The 19,094-nt window shown below is 36.6% G+C and overlaps 1 protein-coding gene across 1 annotated transcript in view; it reads left to right on the top strand.

The window, feature by feature from the left end:
* Positions 1-19,094, top strand: part of GABA-B-R3 (gamma-aminobutyric acid type B receptor subunit 3) — a 336,872-nt gene that overhangs the window by 298,999 nt on the left and 18,779 nt on the right. The window contains 2 exon segments of the mRNA XM_067108995.1: positions 13,844-14,036; positions 15,225-15,304. Of these exon segments, the coding sequence (XP_066965096.1) occupies positions 13,844-14,036; positions 15,225-15,304 (273 nt within the window).

The raw sequence follows: 19,094 nt of genomic DNA, 5'->3' as shown, positions 1-19,094 counted from the left end.
ATTCAAATAACACAGATCAACATGGCTGGCTTGCTCTTGAGTTCTGTGTGTCCTCTGATTTTCCCCAGCTAATTGAGGAACTCGCACATATTTATGGTAACAGATTAGACCTCATATTCACGGATGTTCCAGCTATCATCAATTCCAAGGTCTGCGAATATATATGCACTTCTGACCATTGTACCATTGAGATGGACATATCTGTCAATCAGTATATATTCCTAATGCCACCATTGGAAAACGGTCTCGTAGAAATCGAGAGCCAATTGCGATCGCATTATTGAACTTGTCAGGCACTTAATATATCAGATCCAGATGTTGAAATGCTGATAACCATTGTTAATAAGGTATGTACATAGGAAGGTCATCAAATTAGGACAAATGACCAGCCATGGTTGATGATACGTGTAGACGAACTTACCATGACAAGCATGAAGACTAAATCGGTCACTTGAAAATTACATTATTGTAAGAGAGATTACAGTAAGTCCTTAAAAAGGAAACTTGAAGGAATTACTCAGTTTCATCTGTGGCGGACCAAATTAACATCATCTTCAGACTCGTCCTCCATTCCACCACTACTAAACAGGTGATGGCAGATTAGTTATTGGCCCTAAGGAAAAGGCTGAACTGCTTCATCCAGCTTTTGAAGCTAAGCAATCAGCTGAGAATGTCCCTCTCCCTGATACTTGTCATCCTGAACCTATTCTTACAAAATCTGCATTTCACTCTAGGGATATTGAGAAAATTTTTGATAATCATGATAGCTATGTTGGAGTAGATCCTGATGGTCTTTTCCCTTTGTTTTTTAAAAAGGTTCCTCGTGTGTTGTCTCACTAAATTAGTAGATTCTATATATTTTTATTTCGACACAGTATCATTGCAGATGAGCGCAAGGTTAGTAATACAGTTTCTGTTCCAAAGAGTGGCATATCTGCAGACTTCAGCAACTGCAAGCCAATTTCTATTCTCCCCGCTCTCCAGACTAGCGGAAAAACTTGATTTTTAAGCCACTTTATAAGTATGCGGACTCCAAAGGATTGATAGCTAATTGTCAAAATGCATATAGGAAGCAATTAGGTAACTGTGATGCTCTTTCGATTTAATATGCCATTTTCAAGAAAACCTGGGAAGGGTTTTAAGTGTAAAGTAACTCAAGTAGATTTTAGTGCTGCTTTCGATATAGTAAATCACAAAGCACTTATTTATAAAATTCAGAATCTTGGAGTGGATGGATATGTTTTAGGATTACTTCAAGATTTCCTTACAGGTAGGCAGCACCGAGTTGCTGTTGATGGGATCTTTAGCGAACCAATACCTGTTGTGTCTGGAGTTCCACAGGGTAGTGTTCTTGGTCCATTGTTATTTTTAGTGTATAAAAGTGATGTGGTTGTTGGTCTGGAAAAGAAGATTGTTCAGTAAGCCGATGATGTAGCACTTGTAGATGTAGTAAAGTCTCCACTTATGAGAAATGAAGCTGCCCTTGGTTTCAGTCGTGACATGGAGTGGATTAATAAAAAGTGGGGTATGATGCTGAACTCCAATAAAACGAAAACACTAATGATTAGCAGATCTTGTACAGATTTTCCACCCCATCCTCCCCTTCAGGTGGATGGGGCTTTGCTGAATTAGTCTGAAACTTTAACTATTCAAGGTGTAACTTTTGACTCACAACTTATTTTTGAGAAACATCAAATGAAAGTGTCTAAAAATGATGCACGAAAATTAGATATTGTACGTAAGACCTTATATATTTATAACAGTGATTATATCATTGCAACCTGTTTTAGGTCATTTGTGCTTCCTTTACTAGAATACTGTTCTCCGGTGTGGATGTCTGCTTCTGACAAATATTTATCTCTTTTAGATAGAGTGGATTGTGGTGGTAGGTTTCTGTTTCCTAATATTAGCAGTTATGAATTGGACCATCGACGGATGGTCTCATGATTGTCAATATTTCATAAGTTGTATTTTAACAGAAATCATTTACATTCACAATTGATCTCTGATCCTCTTTTCCTGCGATGAGCGAGCAGATATGCTAAACAGCAACACCAATGTACACTAAATGTGTCTCGCTGTCAAAATTCCCAGTTCCAGAAGTCCTTTATACCTCACACTGTTGGACTTTGGAAGTCTCCATGAGGATGTGCAATTGGAACATCAAAAGCTCAAGCGAAGATGCAATGCATTACTGTCCTAAAGTAATTATCTTTGTATTTTATAATTTACTTACATTTTTATCTATTTATTAATTAATTTGTTCATAATTTTTTTTTATTTTCGAATAAGTGATTCTTTCTGTATTTCCTATTACCTTCTGTTACTTCTTTCAAATGAACACCATATTCTTTGGAAGCTTGAATTTCAGGTCAATGGCCCCTAAGTGCTTGTTCCATATGAATAGGTTTCATGTCCTAAATAATAATAGTAATAAAATGTGTGTAAAGAGTGCGTGCTTGCTTTAGAACTAATCTTGTAGCTTTATGCCCACTTAGAACTTCCCCACTGAATTTACTCGTCTTTGTTTTCCAGCTCTGCCATGAAGCGGGCCTTATTCTATTACCCAACCCAAATAGAATGTTGAAGGGAGTTCCGTCGTGGCACTAAAAGGCGTTATCTCATCGTCTTTAATGTGTGGAGAGCGCGTTCGTTCCGAGTGTTATCCCATATCGGCCTTCTCTTGATAGACCATCTTATCAACATGATCGTCCGGAGGAATGACCATTAAGTCTTGCTGTCCATAAACACCTGTTCTATGCCGAGAATTTTATCTTAATCGCCCTCATCTGAGCGTCCGATGCGAATGTAAATGGACATGTCGAAGATACTAAATGTTATTGCGAGTCATTTTGCCAGCCAAGTGTTGTCTCGTTTTCAGGCGATGATTTCCACAGGACAGTCTTCGAATTTTTACCAGATTAATCATCTTCTCGCCGCTTTGCCTCTTAGTTATTTATTATTTCTGTTTATTTATTTATTTATTTAATTTTTTAAGTCCCTTCTCTTGGCCTCAACTTGGTTCATAAGGGGGCCAGCTTTCTATACGTTTATAGTATTCATAACATTTTTTTTAATATTTACGCCTACTCGACATACAATTTTTAAGAAGCCTCGATCAAAAGTCTAATTAACTTATTAACTCGACGCGATAATCCTTGGCCGTAACAACTCGAGTAAATCCTAATTAAAGTCGCGTTTTCAAAAATGTTTCCTTCGTAATCTACCTAAGTCTGCCCTAACATTAGTGCGAAACCGTTTTCTTTGATCAGTAAAACCCATTTATTCTCATTACTTTACGCTCTTGTAATTGACGCCTCACGTGATGTACCAACTATTTTTCTTTTTCATCATCTTTTGAACGTATAACATTTCCTCCTATTTCATTATTTGTTCCTGATTTTGTGGTATCTGTCTCGCTAGTTTTCTCAGTTCCATTCTCTTCTTTGTCATTAAATTATATTATTTTTTCATTTGCTCTTGAACTTTGTTTAGGTTTCTCTTCATTTTTGTTGTTTCCTTTTTTTATGCTTCAGATCCTTCTTTTTTTTTTTTTTTTTTAAATGCTTCTAGTTATTAAAGAAAAAATATTTGAATGTGGTAAAATACTGGGGTTTTGTCATTTGCGTTAGAATTATATAAAAAAAACATTGAGTTTTAACATCTTCAAAATATACAAAGACTTTTGGCACTGCAATTCCAAGCTAACAATTCGGATATACAATCTATAGCAGTACCAGCCCAACTCTTGCGTCTTTGTTTTTTGCAACAGTTTTGACAGATTTTTCCTTTACCTTTTGCAACAACTGTGACAGATGTTTTGGTTTTGTCACAGTGTAAACGATGTACTTAGTATTTTTAAGCTGTACCTGAATGTAAACCTTCTCTCTGTCTTTATCTCTCCCATGTCTAAGGTCATTGTAATAACATAGGTTTGGAACTTTCGTGGTACTCATGTGTTTCATATTGCAAGGCTCTTTCTTCTTATACCTCATAGAGATAAAATTATTATTATTATTATTATTATTATTATTATTATTATTATTATTATTATTATTATTATTATTATTATGAAGGGGTCTGCTGCTGTCTGGCGATAACCGTTGGAAACGTCTACGAGAGACTATTAGTATAAACTCTGCGGATCTACTCTAAATTTGACTTATTGTTCGATGCTATATTCCTTAACCGGATTCTGGGAATAAATGTATAAGGTTCAGAATGGCTCTAAATTTCTTTCAGCCTACTCGAATATTGGCCAGATTTTATTTAGCATTAGTATTGAAGAAAAGAAAGTAATTAGAAGGACTGTATTATTATTATTATTATTATTATTATTATTATTATTATTATTATTATTATTATTATTATTATTATTATTATTATTTCAAGAATTCAAGCGAAGTTCGATGTAATAAGTAGCCCACAAGTCGAAGAATGACCTTAACAACAATATTAGAACAGAAATAATAACAATAAAAACGACTTAGAAATAATAAGGGTAGCAACGATTTGCATAATAACGATCTCCCTGAATTTGAAGAAGCGAAGGAAATTCGCGTCTGTGGGCCACCGAAATATTTCAAAGCCGGAGTCTCTACAAAGGCTTCCTTTCCCCGGCAACAGAAGAAATTCTAAAGCGAGCTTCCTCTCAAAGGCAAAAAGGGGATTCTCCCATCTCGATTTCTTCCCAGGAAAATTCTTTTCTCCAGAGACGCTCTCACCAAGGTTTACCTCGTATATAAGTGTATATATATATATATATATATATATATATATATATATATATATATATATATATATATATATATATATATATATGTATGTATGTATGTATGTATGTATGTTTGTATGTATATATATATGTATATATATATATATATATATATATATATATATATATATATATATATATATATATATATATATATATATATATAAAAGCAGAATCCCACAGGAATATGACAAGCAAAAGGTCTCCTTCCTGTGGGATTCGCTTATACACTGAAGTCACGTGCATCTATTGTGATTTTTAGGTATATATATATATATATATATATATATATATATATATATATATATATATATATATATATATATATATATATATATATACATATATATTCAAATTTCTTTGAATTCTATGACTTTTTGATTGTTGATCAACTTCTTATTAGTTTGACAGTATTTTCTGAATCTTCTTCGTTCTTTCAAATTCAGTTGATGAACTTAAAAAAACGAAGATTAACTCTTTGTTCCATTTACTAAAAACCCAAATTAGTATATCTTAGTTTAACCAGACCACTGAGCTGATTAACAGGTCTCCTAGGGCTGGCCCGAAGGGTTAGATTTATTTTACGTGGCTAAGAACCAATTGGTTACCTAGCAATGGGACCTACAGCTTATTGTGGGATCCGAACCACATTATGACGAGAAATGAATTTCTATCACCAGATATAAATTCCTCTAATCCTTCATTAGCCGGTAGGAGAGTCGAACGCTGGGCCAACAGCGTGCTAGGCGACAGCTCTTTACCCACCCCTCCAACGAAGAACTAAAAACAACACCACAGCTGTTCCGTCACTCGTCGTGACCTCTTCAAAGTGTATAATCTGGACATAGAGTCCTGTTGTTTTGTTACAGTGTGCGGACGGATATGTAGCGTCCAAATCAATAATAATACAATAAATCATTAAAAATTTATAATATAAACATAAAATTTATAATATAAACATAATTTACTATGTGAAAAATAATAATGAGAACAAAAACCAGGTGTTCTGGTGGCAACAAACAAAACAGAAACAGAAATGCAGGTATACGGATTACGGGGATAGGAGGAGTGGAAGGTTGGGGGAAAGAAAGCGCGTGATTTAAAATGTGTTGTTGCTGTTGTTATAGTTGTTTCTTATGTTAGCGTTGTATGTAGTAGGGCGTCTGCTAGATGCTTGGATTTATGCCTAAATCACACATTCCATAAGGTCCCATGACAGTCTGTGCATATTAGTCTATGGGCCATTGTATGAGAGAGAGAGAGAGAAAAGATAATGAAAACGATAATGTCTGCCTCTACATACATTGAGTCAGACCAATCTTGATTAAATCCAAAGCGTCATGAAGGGCATTTACGTGGATTACCTTTCCACCTAACTCGATCCTCTTGTGCGCTAGTATATCCGACGAGGCTCCAGAAACGCCCTACGTGGGCGGCCTTTGATATATGCAGAATCACGCCCATAGTCTGCACTGAGGATCAGATACCCAATATCTGGATTTCGCTGCCTTGAGTGCTGTGTAAACAATGCCTAATTCGGTCTACTGCTCTCCGTTTGTATTTATATGTAAGTTCATATCTGTGAATACTGTATGTTTGCATCTAGCAATTTGTGCATTCTACTACTATAATATATATATATATATATATATATATATATATATATATATATATATATATATATATATACATGTGTGTGTGTGCGCGTGTATGTATGTTAACCATACGTCTTCTCCCGTTTTCGATTCGGTGACGCCAGAAGACTCTCTAGGGTAAGGGTGCTAGACCTATGCCCTCTACCATATTGTTCGCGAGTCAAGGCTTGGTTTGGGTTTCCTACTTATAGACTTTTAACACAATAGAAAACAATATTCATTTACAACTGCAATGAATAAACTCTGCTTTCAGAAGATGCATCGGAATAAATGCCAAGGATCTTGTAGGAATGGCTTTCTCGCCAGCGAGATCTTTGGCTTCTTCCAGACAACTCACATGAGAGCTTATTGATAAAAGGACCATTAAAACCAATATTGAGGATTGCAGGACTAAGTTTTTATATATAATTTTTATCGTTTTTCTTCAAATTATTTTGTCTGATTCCCAAAGTACATCAGCATATAGGAGATACGTTGTGAGTACAGAATGGCATGTGGAATAAACTTCCGGGAAGAGAGAACGGAAGATTTGCTCTCAGTGACTCTTCGAGTGTTGGTTGGGGCGAGTCCAGACGTTCCACACCAGGTCTCTTGCGCCCTTTAGCACAAACCACACTCTCCAGTAGGCAGTGCCCGTGACGGCAGAAACCAGCTTGATCTAAACTGACCCAGCGTGGCGACCCGTACGAAGGTGTGACGAAAAGGAGGAACAGCAGTATTGCCCCTTTCCCGTAGGGAGGTAGTGCCATCAGAGCACCTCATGCGGTGCACTGTAGGCATTACTTAAGGTTATTTGCAACGTCCCTTCGGGCCCCTAGGTGCAACCCCTTTCATTCCCTTTACCGTACTTCCGCTCATATTCTTTTGCTTCCATCTTGCTTTTCATAGTGCAACTGCGAGGTTTTCCACCTGTTGCACCCTTAAAACCTTCTTTACTCTCAATTTCCCCTTTAGCGCTGAATGGCCTCGTAGGTCCCAGCGCTTGGCCTTTGTCCTAAATTTTACATTCCAATTCCAGCATTGCCCCTTGCAGAACGGAGATGCAGTGACGAGTATCGTGCATAATTTACAGTACCTCACCCCTTCGCAGAGAAGCACATCCAAAGAACTGAACAGGAAAGAGAGTAAGTCCAGATTCTACTGTTTTCAACGGCGGGACAGTTTCATGAAGAGCCAGCAACAATTCCGAAGGCAACAGCAGACAGGAAGTTCAAGATCTCCATCGCAGTGATGCCAGAGACTAACAGAACATTTTTGACAACATTTACGTGCAACAAGGTGGTCTCCAAAAATACCCTCTCTCCTTTCTCTTCACGATGGCTGCTTTTCGCTGTTGCACTATCGTCACAAGAGAAAGGGTCGGGATTCGACACTCTGGGAAGGCGAAGCACTTAAGGTAAATTATATTAAATCCCGTTGTTCCACTTTGGCTGTATGCAACCAAGTGCAGAATGGTGTGAGGCTAGCAACCTCATCCCAACAGACATTTCTTGAAACCTGAAGGATAGTGACCTCTGAAGCTCACTCCAAGATGAGGAAATATGCGTAGTGATTTTTACAGTAATATATATATATATATATATATATATATATATATATATATATATATATATATATATATATATATATATATATGTGTGTGTGTGTGTGTGTGTGTGTGTGTGTGTGTGTGTGTGTGTGTGTGTGAATATATATAACTCCACAGATACTTGGGCACACGGGGCGTTTTATGAATTACGCAGAGGGAGAAGGGAAACCACGTGAGGTTTTAGTTTTAAAGTCGACCGAGTATTTTGGAAAAGTGTTCCAAAACAAAAGTCATTAACTAATGGAATTTTTCATCTTTTAGTCTGATGACTCGGCCGCTTTCCATTCACCAAACCAGACATGGAGATTTAAAATCTGAGTAACTAAATAGGACTCTACTCGTTTATAAAATGCACAAAACAGATTTAGAAATTCAACTAAATATTTAGTCTACGAAATATAGTTCTAACACCCGTGTTGCCTTGTCATAAATAAGGCAGGAGTATATGAGTTTTACATTAGCTTTTTTTTTGTACACATCAGTCATTTTGTACTCAATATGAGTATTTGTATATGCGTAACCCCTTTGGGTTTTAAGACAATTTTCAATTCATTTCCTTTTAATATATTTTCGATGATGGTCATTAGGCTAATGGGAGCCGAGACGTCAAATGTGGGAGAGCCTTAGAAATAACATGACGAAACTCAATTGTAAGGAATCTACCAACGCAAAACCAGACAAAAGAATGCTCGTGCTTGCAGGGTTACTTCTTTTAAATCTTTCAAGTACGAATGAATCTGAAAAATTCACTCGCAAAGATCGTTCACGAATTTAGACTTCTTGGATTATTTGTTTGAAATCATTCAAGTTCGCATGATTTTTCAGAATGCGCTTGCAAGGTAGTTCGTGAATTGAGACATGCAGGAGTATTTATTTAAATCATTTTAGGGGAAATGAATTGTGCAAAATTTTGTTTTGCAAAAATGTTAACGAACTATTCATCAGATGCAAATAAATTTGAATATTTCACTTGCAAAGAAAGTCCACAAATTCAGACGTACTGGATTGTACCTTCTTAATCACTCCACTACGAATGAATATAGACATGATAATACACAATGACAGCCTATAATGCTGAATTCAAGAGGAAACGTCATTTCCAAGACTTGATAAATCAGACTGAATAACTTGCAGTAATAGGAAGTAGTGATAAAAATAACAATTAAAAATATCTTCTTTTTCTCAGATAAATCCACAGTCCGGGTCGCTTTAATTTTACTTCTGGCGTCGCCTCCTCATCAGGGAAACAACCTGCCACATTCAAATGAAACACACTTTGTAAAACGTAAGCACTGGGGAAGGGGGGGGGGCGGCATCCGCACTACGACGTGAGAGATTGAAATTCAGTGACTGTGTTAGGACAAACAACAACAATAGCATTTCCGCGACCCGGAGAAGAGGAAGACGCAGATATGATTGATCTTATCTTATTAATATTAAGATAATTGTTATCATTATTTAAAACCAAGCATGAATTTAGATGAGCATACATGTGTTGGGGCGGTTCTGTGAATCCGATTGCGGTAATGACTGCACGATGATTGAAAACCTTTTCTCCCACCGAGAAATATTCTCTGCTAATTGGTACGAGTCCGGAGGTCCACATCTGGCCTTTGGCACCCTATTACACTGAGGGAAGGACCCGCGTTGGCACAAAGTCAGCTTAATCCAAGTCAGCTAATAGAAAATGGTGATGTCGATGTGTGTAGTTATTAATATCTTACAAATACCATTTACAAGAAGCTGTCAATTTTCCTGATCGAAGTAATATCCAATAGAATTTTAAGAGATTATAATAAGCAGGGAGATCTACTTTGCTTTGTATTGTAAAAGGTTATTTTTGAAAACTGAAACATTCCTCCTTTGAAAAGCTTATTTTTACTAGATTTTTATTAAATTTTTTCTCTAAAAATAAAAAGGTTATAAGATTCATATATTTTGTTACCCATAAATAATATCAGCTTTAGGGCACTACTACCCTTTGGAAAGCAGGGAAATGACATAGTAAAATGGTATATATTATTTTTTATTTCCTCTTTCTCCTGCACGGCATCCTTGGGCCTTAACTCTTATCACAATAATCACCCGGTTCCTAATCCACTTCCCCCTTACGGTAGTATCCAATTAATCCTTGACGCCCCCTGAACAGCTTGATTAATCCTCATTTATCCCACTTATCCTAACGCACGGGATAATGGATTTGCTGCGTTGCAGATGAAATGCCTCGACTTCATTTGATATTATATTGGAAGAAGGTGAACGGCGCTTTGCGTCACGCGGCCTCGACTGCGTCACGCCCTAAGTGATCATGAGTGTATACGAAAGATGCGTTGTTACGCCCATGCGCAAATTTTGCCGTAGTCACCTCTTGCTCTGCGAAAGAGGCATGTGGACGTGTTGAAGGGCTTCTGGCATTTTGAGTCGTTCACGGAAATAGTTGCTGTTTTGGTTTCTTTCTGCATCTCAGTACTTACCTTCAGTTTCATGTACTTGAGGGAATATATATATATATATATATATATATATATATATATATATATATATATATATATATATATATATATATATATATATATATATATATATATATATATATATATATATATATATATATATATATATATATATATATATATATATATATATATATATATATATATATATATATATATATATACACACGAAGGCATATGAGTCAAAAAGTTCTGCTACTAATTCCTGACAAAGTTTATTTAGCCATAATATAAGAACTATTTCTCAACATATCCTCCATCTAAGTCAATACACTTCTGAAGACGGTGTATCCACCTCATTAACCCTCGTCTGTAGACCTCCATGTCTTATGTTGTGCACCATATAGAAACAGCGGTTTTTGCCTCGTCAATGGGTTCGAATCGTGTTCCTTTTAAATGTTCTTTAAGTTTTTGGAACAAAAAGAAATCTGAAGGGGGAAGATGAGGATTGTAAGGTTGATGAGGTAATGTTTCTCAACGAAATTCTCGTAGAACAGCTCTTGTTTTTCCAACAGTGCATTTTTCAATTTCCTCAAAACATTTTCGCAATAATGAGTGGACTTGTCCGTAGGTACCATCTAATGTTGGCTACTTGTTTAAACAGGTTTCTACTTGAGTGAAATATAGGGAATGTAGCAGAACTTTTTGACTCACCCTCATATATACAGTATATATATATGTATGTATCTGTATATATATATATATATATATATATATATATATATATATATATATATATATATATATATATATATATATATATATATATATATATATATATATATATATGACCATCTACAGTATATATATATATGTATGTATGTATGTATCTGTATATATATATATATATATATATATATATACAGCGTGCCTTTCTGGCTATCAATCACAGGTTACTAAATTTCCTTTGCAAGCCAAAATTTGAACGACTGATCGAATGAATCAGGGCAGCCGCGAGAGAGGCAGCTGATTTAAAAAGTGGCAAATCCTCTGTTTGATAGGACTTCACGATAAGGCCAAAATTTAGGAAAGGGAAAAAAAATACGACTGAGTGCCGTGTCTCACTCGAGCTAATGGAATATGTTAATCAATTTATCGATGCAAGCAATGGGTAAAAACGCTGGGATCTTTCATGTCGGACTGAATCGTCCCGGATTAGAATTGGATCGTGCATGTCGTGCGCCTGTTACTGGCGGCGATGTGGGAAGGAAAGCTGTGATTCTGATTTAGACTCAGTGAAAAATCCTCTTAAGAGCGTTCAGTTATTCGTATTCCCCAGGTATTACATTATGCCTTTTTATGAAGGGTATTAATGAATTATATCGAATGCAGCTTCGCGTAAGATGATTAAGTCTTCACCGAAAAATCTGCGGCTTATAATCTCATTATTGGTCTGATTCATCGACAGTTTTATTTTTCTTTCGTTCTGATGAGTTATTTTAAAGTCTTATTGAAAAGCGAAAAGTGGTTTAGAGGGATTTGGTGAACTTTTTCTGGCTGGCATCAGGGAATCTGGCCTTGATTTATTGTGTGGTGATGTTTATGCTTACCCGTGTAGTTAACACACACGTGCAAGAATCTCTCTCTCTCTCTCTCTCTCTCTCTCTCTCTCTCTCTCTATATCTATATATATATATATATATATATATATATATATATATATATATATATATATATATATATATATATATATATATATATATATAGAAGAATCATAAGAAAATTTTAAATTTTTAAAGAAGTTTTTCCCATTGCATAAGTGACATTTTAAGTATTTATTGTGTGTAATTTTCCAGCCTTGAAGATGCATCATGTGATGTGAAACGTTGGCAGAATAAACTTGATCTTGTATGAGACTTGCATGCCTTTACCTCTTCAACCTGAGATATATATATATATATATATATATATATATATATATATATATATATATATATATATATATATTATATATATATTGTACGGAGGCGTGTGCGAGTAAGAGGCAGCATTCAAAACTTACTAATTTATTCAAACAACAAACAGACAGGTCAGTAGCTCTTGCGAGCGGAAATGTAGTGCCTGACATGAGGCGAACAAAACAGAGGTCAGAATACAAACAACTGTGTTTGCTGGGGGTCGGAAAGATGTACACAAAGCAATATACAAGCTGGAATGCTGACATTGTAATGCTTGTACTGAGAATGATGCATTTAGCATAACATTAATATGAATGATAATATGTGTACAAAGGATGCGTGACATCTTCCGTGTTTCTTGTAAGCGTGTGCCTGGCGCCTATGTCAGGAGATGCTCGTTGGGAGATCACCCGGCCAGGTAAGAGGGACGGTGTTTGGGTCCGTGTGGGGTCCTAAGTACATCTTAGTTTAACCAGACCACTGAGCTGATTAACAGCTCTCCTAGGGCTTGCCCGAAGGATTAGACTAAATTTTACGTGGCTAAGAACCAGTTAGTTACCTAGCAACGGGACCTACAGCTTATTGTGGAATCCGAACCACATCATGCTGCGAAATGAATTTCTATCACCAGAAATAAATTCCTCTAATTCTTCATTGGCTGGCCGGAGACTCGAACTCGGGTCCAGCAGAGTGCTAGCCGAGAGCTCTACCGACTCGCCCAACGAGAAACTCGCGTGGGGTCCTACAATATAATGTCACTACACTTAAATGTAGGAAAAATATTGACATGTAGACCTGACTAATTCGATACGTCGGGACGGAACAGCAGGTTTGGATAAGTTTACTGAAGGTTGGAAAGTGCAATACAATTAAAGTAAGACTGCGCAGACCCAGTTGCGCCATTTATAGCATCAGTAATTTGTTACCCTTCACTGTTTTCTTTAGCCTAAGGCAGTATGCTTTTCTACTTTACTAAAACCAGCCCTTCTGCGCAATAAGCTTCTTCTCTAATTATCCTCTTAAATAAGGACTCGGAAGTTCCTCTTTCTTGGGCGTTGCTTGGGACGTGAGAACGTCTTTTGGCGTCTTGCCATCGAACTTTGCATCGAATAGTCAGGGTTGGCGACAAAATACAAGTCGCTCATGTGGCGCTTCCTTAGTAAGAAACTCGCTCGACCTTAACAGTGTTGTTAATGCTCGGTACCACCTGGGCGCATTTGTTATAAATTCGTGCTCCTGTACTTGAAATTTATTCACTAATGATGTCTTCCTCAAAGATTGTTCAGTAACTCAAGCCATTCTTTATATTTATTCTATAAGAATTACGTCATGAACAGTAGTTCATTGCATGTTGGTTGAATGACATCATCTCAGAGTTCTTCCCCTGCCATGATTCTAATTCTTCTGACTTGCAGACACGTCAAAATCCCAGCCCTGAACGACTCCCAGTACATCGGGATGAGCGTCTACAACGTCGTCATCACGTCGGCCATCGTGATCGTGGCGGCCAACATCATCAGTGAGCGGACGACTCTGGCCTACGTCATCGTCACGACGCTCATCATCACTTCCACGACGACGACGCTGTGTCTCTTGTTCATACCCAAGGTAACTTCCTGGCCTTCAGGGTCTCTGACCTGACTTTTTTTTTTATGACATCGTTGCAGTGTTTTTTCTTTCCTATCAGGAGTATAGACACATCAGATAGGTAGGTTAGCAGACAGAGAGGATTGCTGGCGGGGCTGGCAAGTAGAAAGGCCCAGAGACATTGGAAAAATCAGTTAAGAGTTAGTCAGTAGGCAGACATTCAGACAAAAAGGCATGTACGTAAACACACACACTGAACAGGTAAAAGGCAGGAAATTTGAGACAGATACAGTCAGGAAAACAGGCAGGCAGAGAAAAAGGCAGAAGGACGGACATAGAAACCAAAAGGTTATGGTGAGGTTGCCGTCAAAAACAAGAAAGGTCAGACAGTTAGACAGACTCAGAAGAAAAGACAATTAAACAGTCAGACAAAGGGCAAGAGAGACAGAAAGGCTAGCGGGCAGGAAATTACAGAGAAAGAGGCAGCCAGTAGACAGGGAGGTACAGAGAAGGAGGCAGACTTACAGATCGATATACAAAGAAAAAGGCGATCATTGAGGCAGGTACAGACCAGAATGGCAGGGGACAAAGGAAAAGCAATCATAAAGCCTTCTGCATAGAAGAGGACAGGTAGGCAGGCAGACAGATACTCGGTCATCAAGACAGGCAAACTCTGAAAGACGCAGCCAGGTTTAAAGAGACAGAAAAGGAGGTAAACCAACTAAGTAAGTATATCTAAGTTTAACCAGACCACTGAGCTGATTAACAGCTCTCCTAGAGAGGGCTGACCCGAAGGATTAGATTTATTTTACGTGGCTAAGAACCAACTGGTTACCTAGCAACGGGACCTACAGCTTATTGTGGAATCCGAACCACATTATGACGAGAAATGAATTTCTATCACCAGAAATAAATTTCTCTAATTCTTCATTGGCCGGTCGGAGAGTCGAACCCAGCATGCTAGCCGAGAGCTCTACCCACCCCTCCAATGAAGAAGTAGGTAAACCAACAACCAGGCAAATATCTTTCTGGGCCGCGATAAAATATCATCGAGGAAAAATAAGATGAAAAAAGATAAATAATTTCGCGTGCAAAATACAACCTCAACTTGAAACTACATACTGGTTATAGTAACTGTTTCCTTAATTAAATTCAATCGAGACGGATTTTTCTCATTTCTAAAGCCCCTTATTTCTATTTCTGATGCAGATTTTAACCATCTGGAAGAAGGCCGAGGGGGACCCCATTGTCGAAAGCATGGGGCTCAAAATCCAGTCCAATACGCGAAGGTAAGTTCTTGTCTCCTTTGATCCCAAATAATATATACTGAGATAAAATAAAATAAAAATGTTAAATAAACTATAAGGGCTTACAGTTGCGACACTTATTTTGTATATACTATTTTTGCGTGTGCGGGACTACGCGATACACACGCACTCACGCAAAGGGACGCTGTTCCCTCTAATGGGGGATAACTCCAGTTCAAGACATTTGTCGCTCCCTGAACCAACATTTAAAGGATGAATGTGGCAGTGACTGTTGTTTCGTTTTCCGTTTCAACCAACATCTTATTGTTGAAATATATATATAATATATAATATATATATACATATTTTATATATATATGTATATATATATATATATGTATATATATATATATATACATATATATATATATATATATATATATATATATATATATATATATATATATATATATATATATATATATTTATATATATATATATATATATATATATATATATATATATATATATATATATATATATATATATATTTATATTTGTATATAGCGCGTAAAGAGAGTTCATCAGAGCCGTTCATCGATGATATCGATCACGACCCCTCAAAGATCAACCGTTTAAAATCAGGAAATCAGTCCAAGAAAACTTTCCTGATTGGCGTGTATTCCAAAAGCACATTTTCGCCACTAATTGACCTGACCTTTCCAACGATAGAAATCCTTTAAAAGGTGCCGAGGGCCAAAACCCCCAAATGACTGATTACAAATGTCTGCTGCGGACAGCACTGTCTGTCCCTCCATGCATCGACCTTCGCTCTCGGCTGCTGCAGCAGGAGGGATCGATGCTCGTGACAACGCCAAGCTGTTGCATCTCCTTCCTCAGGTTTCCAAGCTACGTCAGGCGCACATTCCATGTCATTCGACCTCTCTTTTTTCGTAGATGTTGTGCTCAGTGACTCGGCGTAAGAAGAGAAGCGAATGAGAAGAGTTCTCTCTCAATTGCACTCCGAAAGCAGTCCGTTCAAAATGACTTTTTAGGCCTAATTTTAGAAGGGACACGTACCGCCTCAATCAGTTGTTTGGATACAAGAGTTGCAAATTATGCGTTCAATTATTATTCCATTGGTGAAGTATTATTAAACAAGAAAACTAGTAAGGTAATCATTAAATACAACACCAAAATTTACTTCAGCATACAATTATGCTATCAGAAACATACTATATACTCTGCTAGTTCTCTTGTAGTTTAAACTTTGATAGGAATTCAGAGACAGATTCCTATCAGAAGGATATATGCACACACATGAATATATATATATATATATATATATATATATATATATATATATATATATATATATATATATATATGTGTGTGTGTGTGTGTGTGTGTGTTATGTGTGTGTATATATATATATATATATATATATATATATATATATATATATATATATATATATATATATATATAAAGTGGCTTTTTAGAAATTTCTTTATTTCTTTTATACGTCTTTAGGAAAAATATTAGATTGTTATATTACACACATACACACACACACACACACACACACAAACACACACATATACACATATGTGTATAAATACATCTATATTTTTATATATATACATATATAGACCATATAAATATATATGTATATGTATATACGAGTATAACTGATTTACGAAGATATGGAACGTGATGAATGCATAAATAAAGGCAAATGCCACGAAGAAAAAGTGAAACCACGGAGTGGTTGTTAGGCCTTTCGACACACGGCCCCTTACTATCAGGCCTAGCAACCACTCCGTTGTTTCACTTTTTCCTTCGTATATTTGTATATATATATATATATATATATATATATATATGTATATATATATATATATATTATATATATATGTATATATATTTGTATATATATATATATATATATATATATATATATATATATATATATATATATATATATATATGCATGTGCTTTCTGTAATCTAACAATTTAATATTTTTCCTAAAAAATGCGTATAAAAGTAATAAAGACATTTTAAAAAGCCATTTTATTTCGGCCAGGACATATTGATCATTGACTCGGTAGAAAATGAGAGGTGTTACAGAGGCGACATTTATAAGGGGTCTGAAGATGTTCAGATAGAACCGGTTTGTGTTTGTGAAGGCATTCTTTTCTTTTATGAGATTCTTTGTGTGCTGTTCTTGATAAGGGATGGATTACAGTTATGGCCACGGACCTTGGATTACAGGGCTGACCTGGGAATTATAAAGCGATGGTTATCTGGAGACCTGTCTGGCTGGATAATCATGTAAACAAGAGGATTCAGGAGTGCTTTGCCATGATGTTTGCATTCCAGTGACCTTCTGATATGTTCGTGTTATTGGTTAACCTTTTGATTGCGAATTGCAGAATCTTCCTTCTGTATGGACAGATACTTTTAAATACTAAAGATGCCTCACTCCAGTTATTGCGGTGCCCAAAATCTCGAAAGGGGAAACAATCCCAGAATATTCTAATCCATACCCAGCAGACCTTTTGTTTTGATCACCTCTGCGGTAACGAAAGTCAACTTTGCCCCACATAAACTTTTTCATAATCTGCACATGGAACTTTGTAAACTCCGAATTCAGTTTCTCTTCTGTTTTATGGATACTATTAGTAAGAGTACTCGTTAGGTTCTTGGGTGAGAAAAAACAAAAGGGTCATCAGGTTCGATTGTCTTAGTTGCATGCTCACTTTCCTGTACGTACGGGAGTGTTGTTTTGTTGGTAAAGCCCTTTTATTGTTATCCTCGTGGATTCGAAAATAGACTTCATTGCCCGTATTCGTGGTTTTTTCGACAACGTACGTAATCTTGAGAACAGATTCTTAGTCCCCTGAGAAAAAGTTTACAAACAAACCACCCAATCTTCAGTGAATGTCATGATAACTAGGGATATGAACGTAGGAAATTAAGAAAGATGGCATCCTATACACGGTGAAACTGTACTTTGATGATTCCCTTATAATTAGTATATCTAAGCAGGCTAGTTTTCCATCTCTCCCATTTGGTTTTGAATTTTGTACTAGGGACTAGCGACCTGATTTGTTAAAAAGAATCGCCAGCATCTCTGCAGCCACCATCCCAGAACGTGAAAATGTCATCGACGTATCGCAGCCAAACTGAACCCTGGTGGTCTAAGAGAAGTCATAATTTTAGCCAATCTATTCATGGAATACTGTGAAACTGATTTGACCTCTGCCTGTCCCAGGATATGTACACGTAATTCTCGTCGAACGCATCGATACATGGACACGCCTGGATCATGGTATGCTCATATATAATTATATAATTCTGGGGAGGTCACAATGTCCACATGTAACCCTGATGTACCCTGAAACCACGAAGTGTACATGTAATTCTCATCGAATGCAAGACGTTGCATGGATGCTCCTTTGATCATGATATCTACGTGCGATTGTGACGGGTTCACAGCGTGTACATGTAACTGCGATTGAATTTGACCTGCGTACCCTGAGGTCACCCTTGTACGTTATTCTCATCTGACGCAAGACGTAACATGGATTCCCCTAGGTCATGATAGGCACATGTAGTTCTAAATAGACGACAGTATCTCCATTTAACTGTGATCAAGTGCAGTGTGTGGCATACGGATACCCTCAGACCATGATATGTACATTTAATTCAGTATGAGACATGGATAACCGAAAGTTACGAATTTTATAATATAACTGTCACTGAATTCAAGAAGCTACATGGATAACCTTAGATCACGATAAATGTAATATTTAAGAGGTCATTGT

Source organism: Macrobrachium rosenbergii, chromosome 9 (genome assembly GCF_040412425.1).
Source record: "Macrobrachium rosenbergii isolate ZJJX-2024 chromosome 9, ASM4041242v1, whole genome shotgun sequence".
NCBI classification, from domain to species: domain Eukaryota; kingdom Metazoa; phylum Arthropoda; class Malacostraca; order Decapoda; family Palaemonidae; genus Macrobrachium; species Macrobrachium rosenbergii.
The sequence above is the reverse complement of the archived record's forward strand: the minus strand, read 5'-3'. Positions and strand labels throughout refer to the sequence as shown.